We start from the raw sequence: 15,855 nt of genomic DNA, 5'->3' as shown, positions 1-15,855 counted from the left end.
GGGGAGGTAGGAGTAAAAAGGAAGGGGGAAGGGGAGGGCGGAGTCCCGCTCCATAGCTTGGGCGGCAGACTCCCTGCTGAGCCGTTCACTTCAGTTACCCATGGAGCCCCGTGTCCGCGAGCCCTATGTCACTTCCTGGTACAATTTTTCCAACCCCTTTTTAGTTCAGGAATTTGTAGAATCATTTTGAGTCCTTGTTTAAGACTTCTTCAATTCATTAAGAACCAGCTACTTTCCATCGATCTGAATTACTTACTACTTTGAGATCACATCCATCACCAATGCCTTTTTTTGTTTCTGAAAAACATTACTTTTTTTGTTTCTGAAAAACATTCTACTTGAAGCCATTTGAGCAAACAATTCTTCTGTATTTACATATCTCACACCTAAACTTTCTTATTTACAGACAGCACTTTGGTTCATTTTTTTTTACCCTGTTCTAATCAGATTTCTTGTGTCATCTATAACTTAATCGTACAGCACACCCTTTGAACTGCACGACGACACTTATGTGTTGAAGGCAATGAGATTCTGCGAAAGAGAACAGCAGGATGGCGGCGGCGGCGGCACACACGAACCCACCTTGAACGGCGGCGAGTGCTCGAGCAACCAGGGCGTACATCAAACTCAGCAGCCACCTCTGCTCCAATGGCCGAGCCCGAGGAGTAAATTGCCCGCTTCGCCGCCCATTCCTGGAATTTTAAAAGCTCGAGTGAAACATGAACACCATAATCAGTAGTTTCCTGCCCTTCTTGTCATCTGTATCTCAATTATTTTTTCCTCATGTATAGCCAGGCAGCAGCAGCAGCAGCAGCAGCAGCTAGGTGTAATGGATAGTTGCTGTTTCCTTGTAGAACTTCTATTATTGGTTCTAAACTCTTTACCGAGCATCAGTTTCTGGATAGTTGCTTTGATGTAATTGTTTGTATCATCTTTTTCCCTCTTTTTTATTCTATAAGTTGGCTCTACTTTGTGATAACATTTTAAGGTGATGGATTTCTAATTGTCTGCTGACCAATTTGATGATGTCAGGAATATGGGATTGAAGCTCTCCTTATTTAAATGTTCTTCTTCATTTCTTGAGGGAGCCACTTCTCTTCATAATTACTACATTATAATCCTCATATTACAATATTACCCTCCAGTAAGTCAACTATATACGAGCTAGCTATGAGGTTAAAATAAAAATAAGTAAAATTTATTCAAATGTAAAATTTTGGATGCATGTGCAATTACTTTTAATAGGGAAGCTTACATGCCTAACACATAATTCTTATGCATTTGATATATCTCGTGCCTAAACTTTCATATTTATATGTATAACCCTTTGGTGTGATATTAAAGATTTGATGGCTATATGTGTAAAAATGAAATTTTAGGTGTGAGATATCTAAATATATCAAAAATATGTGCTATGTAATATTAAAGTTTTGTCGTGTGAATTGCATAAAAAGAAAATTATGATGCTTTGGTTAACTTAAATGTAAGTGCTTAAAGTCATGTTTTAGTAGAATATTTATTATAATGTTGACATAAAAGTCATCTTACAATTTTGCTTAGTTCGTATATTCATTTATCCATTTAAACCAAATTATTAGGCTTTGTTGATTTTTGGCATATAATGGCCTCCTCGGTGGACAATAATTTAATCGATACTTTCATATTTATTGCCATCTTTACAACCAATGTGCTGAACATAAAAGATGCTACATAAGGACTCCGGATATATTTGGAGTCTAATGGTGGAGCGTCACGTGTCAAATGAGCTTTACCGTTTTTAATATTGGTCAATAGCGTCAAATGAGCTTTACCGTTTTTAATATTGGTCAATCCTAGTGTATTGTTGTGAGACTTACTTGACACATGACGTCCCACCATTGGCTCCGAATGCAAATTACGTTAAGAGTCCTGATGTAATGTTTTCTCATGCTGAATATGGTGTTATAAAAATTAAAATAAAATTATGTGTAACCTTTTATTTATTTAATTTTTTACATTTTCTTTTCATTTAATTGTATAATTTGACCACAAATTTCGATCATGTTATTCTCAGAACTTAACTTACTATTTGATGAATTATAAGAGCCAAAAAATGAATTTATAAGTTAAAAGACAGTATTTTTGTTATGATATCAAAGTTTTGGTTGTTATAAATTTAAAAGATAAGATTTAAATGACAGATATGTAAATACATTAAAAATGGGTGGTATTTATGGAAAAAGTCCTTTGCCAAATACCCGGCCCATATTCGTAGATGATCCACAAGCCTGTGTTTTAAGTAGAGCAAAGAACACAAGGAAAATAAAACGCGCTGCTCTCCTCCGCGCCGCAGAAATGAAAAACCCTCGCGCTACAGCACGCTAGGGTTTTTGCGGCCGGCTCGGGACGTCGCTCCTACCCGAGCCTCCTCTACTGGCCAACGTATGCGCTCTCTCTCTATCTCTCTTTCTGGGATTTCGTCGGGCGAGTCCGTTAACAAATCAAATTTCAAACCGTTTCTCTATTCCTGGATTCGTTCAGTAACGGAGTTGAGTCAATTTGTTTGTGTCGAATTTGTTATAAGCTGATATGATTCTTGTTTTATCGAAGGAGTTCAATCTGGTTATCGGTTTTTCTTATGTGCTGACTTCAGGCATTGATCAACGCTGATGGTTTGCTGTAGTTCTTCAGCATATATTCCTGGAAGTTGTTCGTTAAATGAGAAGTTAGAAGATGGTTTTGAGCTGTTTGACTATCTATAGAATTGAATCCTCTGTCTGTATTGTGGGAAAAAATATTACCTCAGGAGTACTGATGATGCATCAGTACTCCTGAGGTAATATTTTTTCGTGAGGTAATATTTTTTAATATTTTTTCGTATTGTAGAGGCTGCTGCTTTTTGTTTTTGTGCTTAAACTTGAATTTGTGGAACTGAGGACAATCTGCCCCGGATTTTTAAAGCATAGGCAATATTCTGAATTGTATAATCTGTGAATGTTTTTACTTAAGGTTTTTGTTTCAAATATTTATTATTTGCAATCGCCTTCAGCAGTTTCGGTTAATCTTGTATAACTGTAGAGGTATTTTTCCTAATATCATGCTTGGTTTTTGCAGTCAGGAAGCTATTCATATTTTATGTAGAGATGGGCAGTGCTCCAGCTCCATTCTCTGATATTGGAAAAAAAGCAAGAGGCAGGTTCTCATATTTGTTAGATCTTTTGTTGTGGTTATCAGCCGATCCTTAAGTAGATGTAATTGGATTTAGTGAACCATTTCTGGTGCTTTCTAAATCAAAATAGGCATATCACATGTAAATTCATCGTACTTGTGTGCATTCAATTATTAGGGAAATTTACATACGTAGTACACAATTGCTATGTATTTACATATCTCACACCTAAACTTTCCAATTTACATACATAGCACTTAGGTGCTTTAAACATATGCATGAAAAGGTCTATTTTATTTTAAGAAAAAAGGCAACATTGCTATTTTTGATGTCATATTAAAGATTTGAGTGCTCTGTGTGGAAATATGAATTTTATATGTGAGATATGTAAATACATAAAGAATTGTGTGCTATGTATGTAAATTCCACTTACTTTTAGTGAGGAGTCGTGAACTCTTAATACGATGAGTTGCATTATTTTACATTTGGAATAATTTTACCATAGATGGTTCATTTTTTTTGGTGTTTTACAATGAAATGTGAAGTTCAAATTTTATTTTCTAGAACATTGAGCTGTTTTTGTGCTGCAAAATAAAAGATTTAAATATGCGAAATTGAAATGAGAATCACTGTATATATGGTTTTAAATACTTGATTATTTGATTCGAGCCCCCTTATGGATGCTCTATTCGAAGTTTAATAATAATGTAGGTAGCACACATATAGGTTTTTGTCCTTGCTTGAAATTCACAAAAACTAAAGATGCTTGTGTAAAATTTTTTAGATATGTGAAATCGAGCACCCTCCATCTCTTTACTGAAGAAAAAATGCTGCAAAGGATAGGATCATTATAATCTTTGTATAATTGAGATGCACATTTTTTTGAACCATGCTAATATCATTTATATGATTTTTTTATGATTAAGTTAAATTCTTAGTCAAGTCCATTGTTATATTCCTAGCTACTAGCCATTAGTGGCCATCAACAAAAGCTTGTTTGCTTCACATTATCTCTATTTGTTTCTTTAGACCTCCGCTAGTTTGATTATTCACTTAACAACATTTAGCAATTTTTCACTGTACATTTATGTCTATGTATTTAAATCATAGAAATCATTTTTGACGTTCCATTATTTATGATCCTATCAACCATCTAATAGTTGTCCTTGATCTCTTTGTCATCTACGATCCCCTTTAGCATTTTTTTTTTATATATCAATGATCTATCGTATAATCAATTTCCAACATATGGATTATGCTGTTAGGTTTGTATAATATATGAAAACAAGTATGCCATATTCTTGTTCCAATTATATTTATATCGTATGCCATTACTAATATTATATATATATATATATATATATTTTATTATTACCTCTTGCTTTTAGAGCATATTACATCCTCGATTTTTATAAATGTTTTTCTTTGAATTGAATTTGAAAAAGATTTAAAAGATGAAATTATTAGCTAAGACATTTTGCCTTGGTGAAGCTAGCGTAAGCATCAAAATGGAAAAATGAAAAGCTCATAAAATGAAGAATAAAGCGTAAAATTCTCGAAGATCTCTTGCTCTTTTGCCTAAACAAAGGCTCTTGATTTTCCTCTTTCGTCTCTTGCACTCATACGAAGAAGATCACTCATTCTCTCAACTTTGATTATATTCTTCACAATCTTAATATTTAGCTGTTGTAGTAGGTTTATATTAGGTATATAAGTATGATGTAATATAATATAATATAGTATAATATAATATAATATAATATAATGTAATATAATAATTCTTTTATCCAACTTCATTGCGGTGTTGTCTCAACCCCCTTGAAGCATAATGCCTTGAGGCCTATGTCTCAACCAAAAAAAAGGCATAAGCCTCACTGGTGGAAATGAGGTGTAAGCCTCGATTCTTTTTTTTATGTGCTTCAAGTCGAGGACCTTTGAGTGATACTCAAACAATTTTTTGAATTTTGTGTATGACTGTTGTAATAAGTCATATTTGTGTATTTGGATGCATACCCTTTTCCTTCATTGACTTTTAAGATATGATGTGTTATATATATATATATATATATCATATTTAATAACATTTTTGCATCTTAATAGCCTTAGATGCTAAAGTGAGCGAGAAAAAACCCTAATGTATGATGCTGTTCAAGATGATTCATTCAAATAGGAACACCTTTTTCTTTCTAGTATCTCTGTATGTGCTCGATCATCATGATCACCATTGACCTTATCCAAACTCTGTGTAGTTGACTTTATGAGTCCTTTTTTTTTATTTGTTTTCATCGATAGTTGTTAGAGATATCACACTTATTTTTCACAAATAATTTAAAACAACTTTTTTGTTTTTTTTTTTGATATTGGGCTCACCTTTTCTTTTCTAACCTTCTGCACTAAACTTATACTAAATTTATCACTTCTAATGAGGTTATTTATTTCTATTTGTTGCACATGCCCAAACCTTCTAAATTTATTTCAAACATTATAACTTTAATATGTGTCACTCTAATTTTTATTCTAGTATAATGTCTCTATAATTTATATCTTTAACAACTTAATTATTGTTTTATAAAATTTATCTTTAAGCATTTTCTTTACCATCTCTAAGCCCTATTCTTAACTCTAGAAGGTATATACTCATATGTTTCCCTGTTCTTTTTTATAATTGATCCAAGATGCTTAATTCTTTTGGGCTAAACTCCAAAATTATCTCCCGGCTATTTGTACATGATAAATTTAGTCCAAGAGCATCGCATTTATCCAATTTATTCCCTTGACTAGACAAAATTGATCTGAAATGATTCATCATGGACAAATTTAATTCTTGTATCATAATTTCGGCATATGAGATAATTTTGGATCAATTTTGTTTGGTTGAGGATTGTACCTTGGGAATAAAGTCGCCACACACAGTTGACACACTTTTTTTGGATTTATTTCCTTCTTTCATCATGCAGGACAATATCCAATTATTGTTACTCATATCATCTATTTTGTATGGTTGTGTGTGTGCGTGGGTGTGCGTGTTATAATTTATTAAAAATGAGCATTTTACAAAACAAGATAATGAGCATAACTAAATTAATAAATAACTTTTTGTGTGCATTTGACAATTTCCATTTGTTTCATATGATCTTCATGTGAATGATTTAGCATTTTGGTTTGAATCAAGTTTTTATTTGAGCTATGAAAAATATGCTTTAGCTTTGGCTTATTTTAAATTTATTATATTTTGCATTTTATTTGAAAATGTGGCTCGTAACATGGCATGCACATCATTGAATTTAGGCTCTAGGGCTTTAATTGTTATTTTTTGCTTTAATATTTATTGTTCCAATCTACCTTTATAAAGTTACTACTACGTCTGTTATATTTTTTACCTTGATTTGTTAGTTTGTCTCCTAATCCTGCATGTCATGGAATTTACTATATATTTTATTGATAATTGTTCTTGATACATGTTCAGTCTAAACACTCAATGCAGTATGATTTATCCGAGTCCTAAAATATGATAGATTTTAAAGTCCAGATTTTGTGAAGCTATTCTTGATTGCTAGAAATTTTATAGCCTATAGATGGAAGTCTCTTCACTCAAACTGAAATATTGCTTCCGGATTTTAGTATTTTTTCTTATATTATTCCTATTCAATTGAGATAAAATTAATTTATGTTAATCACAATAATTCACATTTTGAAACATTGTCTATTTCTCCTTACAGTTACAATGAGAACTTGTGATTAAATTTATTATATTTTGCATTTTATTTGAAAATGTGGCTCGTAACATGGCATTCACATCATTGAATTTAGGCTCTAGGGCTTTAATTGTTATTTTTTGCTTTAATATTTATTGTTCCAATCTACCTTTATAAAGTTACTACTACGTCTGTTATATTTTTTACCTTGATTTGTTAGTTTGTCTCCTAATCCTGCATGTCATGGAATTTACTATATATTTTATTGATAATTGTTCTTGATACATGTTCAGTCTAAACACTCAATGCAGTATGATTTATCCGAGTCCTAAAATATGATAGATTTTAAAGTCCAGATTTTGTGAAGCTATTCTTGATTGCTAGAAATTTTATAGCCTATAGATGGAAGTCTCTTCACTCAAACTGAAATATTGCTTCCGGATTTTAGTATTTTTTCTTATATTATTCCTATTCAATTGAGACAAAATTAATTTATGTTAATCACAATAATTCACATTTTGAAACATTGTCTATTTCTCCTTGCAGATCTTTTGACGAAGGATTATAATTTTAATCACAAGTTCTCATTGGCAACAATAAGTAGCGCCGGATTGGTAATATTCTAAACTGCAACTTATTTTTTAAGGTTAAGTATGTTTTGATTTATATTTTATACTGGCAATAATTTATTTTAACTAGCCGCTGTTGACTAGTTATTATGGCTGCATAACTAGTTTTTCATTGTATGAGTGTGTTGTGTAAGTTCCATGTGGACAACATTTGTAATTTTAAAATAAAATGCCTATTTTTATTATTTATTTTTTGTAATACTTTTGTGATGCTATCAAAATATGTGTTTAAAGCACTAGTTTGACAGTTTAAGGTTTGAAATCCCCTGATTTGGTAGAGTTTGAGTTTTTTATTTTGGATGCAAAAATTGGTTCACGGAGTTACTGGATTTTAGAAACTTTTTTGGTGAATATTTATTTTTATATTTTACATTCTTAATGAATATTTTGATAATTCAATGTTTTTTCTTCTTGCATTTAATTTAGCAGAAGCAGATGAAATGCTTGTATTGGCATTCACTTAAATATTCACTTATATTTATTTATTTTTTAATCATTTGATAGTCGAAGCCTAAATAAGAAACTCATGCTAATAAAATTCGTTACCGTGTTTTGATAAAATTTATTCACTAACATAAGATACTTTCAAGGATGAAAATTCAGCTAATTCAGTTCTATTTTATTCTACTTGTCTTTCTCTATTCTGAAGCAGTTATGTTGATTCATTTACTCGATTAGGTTTGTTTTATAATCTTATTTTATGAAAGAAAGTCATGAGAAGCATTTCAAACTGTATCGTTTAGCCTTATTTTAGGTATTTATTTTACAGATGAAAAAATTTTATTAATTAGCAATAAGTTGATGAACAGTTTTCTTTTTCAATGCTTAAAGAAGTGAAAGTCTTTACAGCACTCCATTATAATTTTCAAATGAATCACATTGTGCTTGAAATATTTCTGCTTTTATATCATCTTCTACTTCAATGGTTGAAGCCTTTATTACTAGTTGAAACATTTTATTTGAACCAAGATAAGATTTTTGTTTTGTATCCTCCCTTCCTTTTACAAATGACGTGTCTACCTTCTCTTCAAACTCTTGACAATCTGACAAACCTGTGGAGCTTCATGCTAATTCTGATGATTTTGATGGTGATTCCTGTATTTATCTAAAGTGGAAGATCTCTATGGTTTGAGTATTCTGCTATTTCTATCAATTTTTTCTATCCCTTAAACCACTGAGCTGCTCAAGTGTTTGAAACCCATTTTAATATGGTGAATTATGAAATATGAATTATGAATGCAAAGAATAAACAAACATTTTAGTTCAAGGGATATTTGGTTTTATATTTTGAGAGAGATCTAGCTTCTTTAAAATTGAGCAGATTGCCTGGAAAATTATCAAAAGAGCCTGTTTATGCCAACTGGATTGTATGAATTCCCGTGCTAGTTTATTTATTTTTCTATTATTATTATTATTATTATTATTATTATTATTATTAAATTCTTAACCCTTTTAGAGGAATAAAATTATGACTTGAATTTTTATGGCAGTCAAGATGAATGTTCATCATTTTGGTTTACTCGCATTCTGTTATAAATCATGAAATGGGTAGATGTGCGACTCTTATTATGTAGGCTAGTCATCCATCTGAGGATTTGGAGATTTATCCATCTTTACTAGTGATTTTTTTTTTTCGTACCTATTTTCAATGTGAATGAGTCTGAACATTTTTTTTTCATGCATATACGATGATACAATTACAAACAAAGCAATGATATTTAAAGAAATGAAATTTTTTTAGGAAGATTTACTTGCATACCGCTCAATTCTTATGATTTTTAGAAGTTAAATAGTGGTTTTTTTGCTGTGATATGAAATATTTTGGTGGTGTAAATGTGAAAAGTAAAATTAATTTATGCTTGTTCTTTGTTGAGTATTAAACTGAAGGTGCCATTTGTCCCACTGATTTTATTGAAATGCATTGGTTGGAACAATATATCCTAGTTGGCCTCTACTTCTTTTTCTCCGATATTTTGCATCCTTGTAAATTACAGCAATGTGATGTTTTCAAACTGGTAGCTGCTAAAATATCTTCCCACATATCTCAGGGCATAACTGCAACTGGTGTAAAGGTGGATGAAGTATTTGTTGGTGATATCAGTACAAATTACAAAAATGGTAAAACGACTGTCGATGTGAAGGTGGATACCAATTCCAACGTAAGTGGATTAGTTACTGCAATCTTAACATTTTCTTTGTTGTTTATGTTTTCAATCCTTTCGTTCTTGACGTATTATGAATTCTTTTTGGAAGATTTACATACATACCACTTGATTCCTATGTATTTTCATATCTTACACCTAAGCTTGAATTTTTACGTTAATGCCACCTTACCTATGAATTGAAAAGTGTTTTTAACTTTTTCAAACTTGAAATAGTGGTATTTGTAATGTCATATGAAAGATTTGGATGGTATAAATTTAAAAAGTAGAGTTTAGGTGTTAGATATGTAAATACATAGGAATTGGTTGGTATGCATGTAAATGCGTCATTCTTATAGTATGTTAAGGTTTACTTCCACGCAGGGTTGTAAACGAGCCGAGCTTGAGCGAGCTCGGGCTTGGCTCGTGTTCGGCTCGTTCGAAATAGCTCGTGTTTGAAATTGGCTCGTGAACAGTGTGATCGTGTTCAGTTCGATTTAAATATTCATATTCGTTTTCGGCTCGTGCTCGACTCGAAATTGGCTCGTTAAAATTATATATATATATATATATATAAAAGCACTAACCACATTACCACATAAGCTATTATGACTTAAACTTTGACATAAATATATATAATATATTATTATATAAACAATTTAATAATTTTTTTTTTATTTCGAGCCAAAACAAGCTGAATACGAGCGAACGAAGAGTTGTTCGTGTTCGGTTCGTTTATAATTCGAGCTTTAAAAACTTGTTCGTGTTCGGCTCGTTTACTTAAAGAACGTCACGAACAACGAGAGAACGTCACGAACAACGAGTTTTTTTGACAGCCTTACTTCCATGTGCATTTTACCATTTAGTCATGGTTCTCTTGTCAACTTATATCAAAAATAACTGTTGTTAGGTATCAACTACAGTTACAGTGAATGAGATTATATCTGGGGCGAAGACGGCATTCAGTTTCAAAATTCCTGATCAGAAGTCTGGGAAGGCAAGTATATATGTTACATTGGTGAAATAATTTCATTTCACTCTGATTCATTTCTCATGATTTTTGCTTTCAAGCTTGCCTGATGTATTTGAAATTAATCATGTTTTAATGTTGAGACATTGATTTATGAACTTCAGAATTTATTTTTCTATGATTTTAGATACTTTTCATACACGAACAGTTTACGGCTTTTCTGCATTGCTGATGTGTTTCATTTGTAATTATTATTTTTTTTCATATTTTATCTATTTCTAATGTTTGATATGTTTTTAAAAATCCTGTAATATTTTGACCTTATCTAACCCACGCTATCCGCAATTATGGCTGTTGCCACCTCTTAATCCCATTTAACAAATGAAATAGCCTTCTACGAAATATACTTTACTTTTTTTTTATTTGATGAGATTTAGATCATATTATTTGTAGTACAATGTAATCTTTTGTTTGTTAATTCTCTAATAGTGATTATGAACTTCCGAATTTGTTTTGCTGTGATTGTAGATACTTTTCATACACGGGCAATTTATGGATATACAGCGTTACTGATGCATTTCATCCGTATTTATTCTTCATTTTCATAATGTATTTATTTCTAATGTTTGATATGTTTTTAAAATTCCTGTAATTTTTTGACCTTACCACTTGCACGCTATTCGTAATTATAGTTGTTGCCACCTTTTATTCCCATTTAAAAAATGAAATAGCCTTCTACAAAATATATTTTACCTTTTTGTTTGATGAGATTTAGATCATATTATTTGTGGTAGAAAGTTATATTTTGTTTGTTATTTCTCAAATATTTGTACCTGCTGTTTGAGCAATTTGGTATATTGCTTAGTTCATGTGAATATTTGAGACTAACTCTTTTTGCATGTTTCCAATATTAAAATGGTTATTAATTCTTTAAAATGTTGGAAGATTTACACACATACTACTTAATTCTCATATATTTACATTTTTAACATCTAAACGTCAACTTTTACATACATAGCACCTTACCTATGCATGAAATTGTGTATTTCACTTTCTAAAAGTTAAAGGGGTGATATTTTTGATGTGATATAAAGATTTGGGGGGTATAAGTGTAAGAAATCAAAGTTTAGATGTTGGATATGTAAATATGTATGAATTGGTATGTCTGTAAATGCCCCTAAAATGTTTTAGTTAACTTGAGCTTTAATTTTGGAATCAATATTCTTTTTCCGCTATTAGATCATTTGTTTTTTGTCATAAACTTTGTTATTGTGTGGCAGCTTGATGTCCAGTACTTAGGTGATCATGTTGCCATTGATTCAAGCATTGGCATGAATACCAACCCAGTTTTGGAGCTTGCTGCGGCGATTGGTTCCAAGGAATTTGTTGTTGGCACTGAGGTTGGATTTGATAGCACTTCTGCAACATTTACAAAATACAATGCAGGGATTAGTTTTAACCAGCGCGACTTTTCTGCTGCACTCATGTTGTAAGTGATCGTGTCTCTGTTATTTGCTTACTGGTTATTTATATTCTTGTTCATGTTGTATGTTATTTTTTTTTAAGAGAATCTTATATTTGAAGTCCTGGGTATCGTTTCATTTTGAAGTTCATTTATCATATTATTTGTTTTGAATCAATGCTTGTTTTTAATTTTTTTTCAGAGGAGTTTGCATACTTACCACACAATTCTTATGTATTTACATATCAATCTAACACCTAAAAATTCATATTTATGTGAATACCACTCAAATATTTAACAACACAAAAAATTACCACCATTACTATTTTTTTAAAAGTGAAATTCAATTTTTCATTCAAAAGTTTATGTCGCCAATAAGTGTAAATATAAAAGATTGGGTGTTCGATATGCAAATACATTAGAATTTTGTGATATGTATGTAAATTTTCCGGCATGTAAGTAATTTTTCAGTATGTATGTAAATTTCCCTTTATTATGTTCATCACACTGAAGACACAGTAATAGTTAATCCATGTTCTTGTACCATTATTTATGATGAATTGATGATAACTTGGATATTGTTCCAGAGGAGAGCTTGACCAAGGTTTTCTCACCTTTGACTTTCCTAAGCAGAAAGGGTTGTTGGGACTGCCTTTGAAATTTTTCCTTAGGGAGCTTGCAACCATGCATATGATTTATTGTATTGTTTTACTTGCTCTTTATTAAAAAATATTGCTGTTGAATTTGACTATTATCAATGTGTTTTTGTGCAAACCTCTGTTTTATGATTTTCTAATTTTATTGCAAATTTGAAAAAGTTAATACTGTTTGGTGAACATATTGTTTTGACTGGTTCTACTATTTTATTGGTTTAATCCTTCTCATACCCTGGTAAGTTAACAGGAACAATAATATACCAAAGAGTCTACATTAGTTTACACAAGAAATATGAACAATGATTTATTTAAGCCATTACAACAGACTACAACATTAGGGGAAGCCATGTGAATTTCAAATCAAAAAAGTAAATAGGAGAAGAGCTTTATATTTCAATAAAAATTTATGACACAAAGCATGTGCAATAGTGTCTTTCTATTGACCTTAAAAAATGAAAAAAAAGAAGAAATTTATATTAATTAAAATTAAATTAATTAACTTAAAAATTGATTTATTCAGGCCTGTGGGAGCCTGCCAAAAGGAGATAACTGTTCCCCCGCTCTCCTCTTCAGTTTCAAGCAGATGAACGAGAGCTCGCAACCCTCATCACATTGTCTCGTTCCATGTCTTCCCTCTTGTTCGTCGTTCCTGCTTTGTTCGTCCCTATTGTTCTCTACTTCGTCCTCTGCGGATTAAAATCCACGCATATTCCTCTACGTTGAAGTTCTTCATCCGTCCTTGTTCACTGCTTTGTGTCGCACTTCACCACTCAGCCTCTCCCGCACTAATTGCTGCATCCATGCAAGCCACGATTAATTACCTCCACCGTACCTGATCGTTTATGCCCTAACCTGAAGCCTGCACCCCACACTCGCTTCTGCGCTCCTTCATGTATAGCGACCAACCTTCCTCCCCCACAGAAAAAAAACAATCTTCTTTTAGGAATCACATGCAATAGAAGCCGGTTTTCTCCTGTGCCGTTTGCCTCACGCACGGCAGACGAATTTTGAAATTCTCAAGCCTGCTTTTTCCCAATCTCAGAGGGTCACACTCCTCTTTCCCGTGCACAGTGTCGTCTCTAACCTTCAAGCAATCCACTTCCTGCCCTAAACCGCACGTAAGGTCGCTCCATTTGAACTTCTCCTTTGCTCGATTCTTTCTTCTTTCCGCTCCAAAAGCCAGACGATCTGCTGCGATTGATGCCCACTGTCGAGCACCCCAACCACACATGATTGATGCCCACATCTGCTTTGCCCTAGCTCGTCAAAGCCTCTGTTGCTCCTCGCAAAACTGAGCCGCTCGACTCTCGCCTGAAGTCGTCGCCCTCCTCTGCTCACTCAGACCCTAACAACACACAAAATTCTTTTATCCATCTCCTTCTGCCCTAAGCAAAACTTTGCTTGTTTATGAAAACAGAGAAGCTATAGGCACCTCACGCCAATTCGAGCCAAATCTAAAATTGCAGGCCATCCTGATTAACTTTGCCCTACCCGAGCATTTTTTTTTATTCATGCTTACTGTTCATTTGATTTTATTTATTGCTGTGTATTGTAATAACAAAAATTTTTTTTTTTGTGTTTTTACCGTTGTCACTGTCGTTGATGCCGTCGGGGCTCTGAAAGGTATAAAGGTGGGCATTTGGGAAGCTTTTCGAAAACCTAGTACCCATTATGCAGGGACAATTGTGAAACTCGTTTAGAGAATTCTTTTAAAATTAGAGTTTCATGTTTTCCTACAGGTAGAATATTAGGGCAATTGGGAAGCTTTTTTTTTTCGAAAACCTTCATTCAAAGGGAGCACGGTACCCGTTACGCGGGGAAAATTGCGAACTCGTAGGGAGAATTGTTTTTTAAATCGGGGAACTCTTTGCTTATGATTTTAAATTTTCTGCATATTTTAGCTTGAGGAGCATATTACGAAGCAATATTTACATAAATTTCACTCAATTCCTTACATATTTGGTACTATAATCAATTGGTAAATGGAAAAATGGATGAGCAATAGGACCTTATAATGCATGGTTTAGGGAGATATTGATGTAAGTAGCTTTCTTCTTACATTCAGGAAAGAAGTTTTTGAAAAATTAGAAAAAAGATTTTTATGAGTGTTGAGCTAGTGTTGGGAGGGTGTAAGAAATTTGTTGCTATATGAATATGTCCAGCATGCATTTTAAAGTCTTTTGAAATATTCTTGCCCCATAAGAGATCAGTTTTTAGATGTGACAGTTCTATTGCAAACAATACTATTGCACATGGACAATATTATCATTTATCCAAAAATAGCTGCAAATCAGCTGTTTTTCAAATACACGAACCAAAGAGTTAGCCAGCTTATCCGGATCAGCTATTTATCAACAGATTATTGATAAGCTGCACCTGCTTCAAACCGACCCCCTCAATAAATTTGAAAAATATGAATCGAGATTTTATCATCAATTTTAACATTTCAGTGAAGTAAATTGTGAACAGTAGTGTTTTAAATCCTATGCAAGTAATTGCCGTTAATTTAATAAACTCATCACAGGAGTCTTTGTACCTTGCTCCGCATTTCAATAAATCTATTTCAAAACCTCATAACAACACATACCACTCAAAACTTTGCCACTTTACCTATTTATGAAAAATGCATATTTTAAAAACTGATAGCATTTGTGATGTGATATGAATGCTTTGAGCGATTATGAACTTAAAAGATATTTAAATATATGTAAATTATGCGGTATTTATGTAAATCCTCCAAAACTCTTATAATATCATCTCCTATTTGTTAATCATCCATCATCTATCCCTCTTTCTCTCCAGGGCTGACAAGGGAGAAACTGTGAGGGCATCCTATATTCATTTCCTTGATCCTCTCAACAGATCAGCAGTTGCTGCTGAAATGTTCCACAGACTGAAAACCTCAGAGAACAGCTTCACAATTGGAACTTGTCATGCTGTGGATCCTCTCACCCTTCTCAAAGCCAAACTCAGCAATAATGGCAAGGTTTCAGTTCTCTGTCAGCATGAATGGAGGCCCAAATCTCTGGTAACTATTTCAGCCGAGTATGATCCCAAATCTGTAATTTCACCTTCCAGGTTAGGTCTTGTTTTGGCTCTCAAACCTTAATTTTATCACCCTAATCTCTTTTATTGGAAGCAATGAGATTTTTTT

General features: G+C 32.6%; 2 protein-coding genes across 2 annotated transcripts in view; both read left to right on the top strand.

Moving 5' to 3' along the window:
* LOC110029602 (transcription factor-like protein DPB) overlaps positions 1-1,035 on the top strand; it is a 37,880-nt gene extending 36,845 nt beyond the window's left edge. The window contains exon 9 of the mRNA XM_020731959.1: positions 481-1,035. Within this exon, the coding sequence (XP_020587618.1) occupies positions 481-739 (259 nt within the window). The 3' untranslated portion in view covers positions 740-1,035. The remainder of the gene's footprint in view (positions 1-480) is intronic.
* Positions 1,036-2,284: 1,249 nt separating this feature from the next.
* On the top strand, positions 2,285-15,855 carry LOC110029620 (mitochondrial outer membrane protein porin 6; the record flags this gene model as incomplete). Its single annotated transcript, XM_020731990.1, is given in 7 exon segments — positions 2,285-2,421; positions 3,094-3,171; positions 7,390-7,457; positions 9,521-9,631; positions 10,524-10,610; positions 11,864-12,072; positions 15,504-15,855. Coding segments are annotated over 6 exon segments (831 nt in total). The 5' UTR covers positions 2,285-2,421; positions 3,094-3,122.

Source organism: Phalaenopsis equestris, unplaced genomic scaffold (assembly GCF_001263595.1).
Source record: "Phalaenopsis equestris unplaced genomic scaffold, ASM126359v1 Scaffold000598, whole genome shotgun sequence".
Taxonomy (NCBI): Eukaryota; Viridiplantae; Streptophyta; class Magnoliopsida; order Asparagales; family Orchidaceae; genus Phalaenopsis; species Phalaenopsis equestris.
The sequence above is the reverse complement of the archived record's forward strand: the minus strand, read 5'-3'. Positions and strand labels throughout refer to the sequence as shown.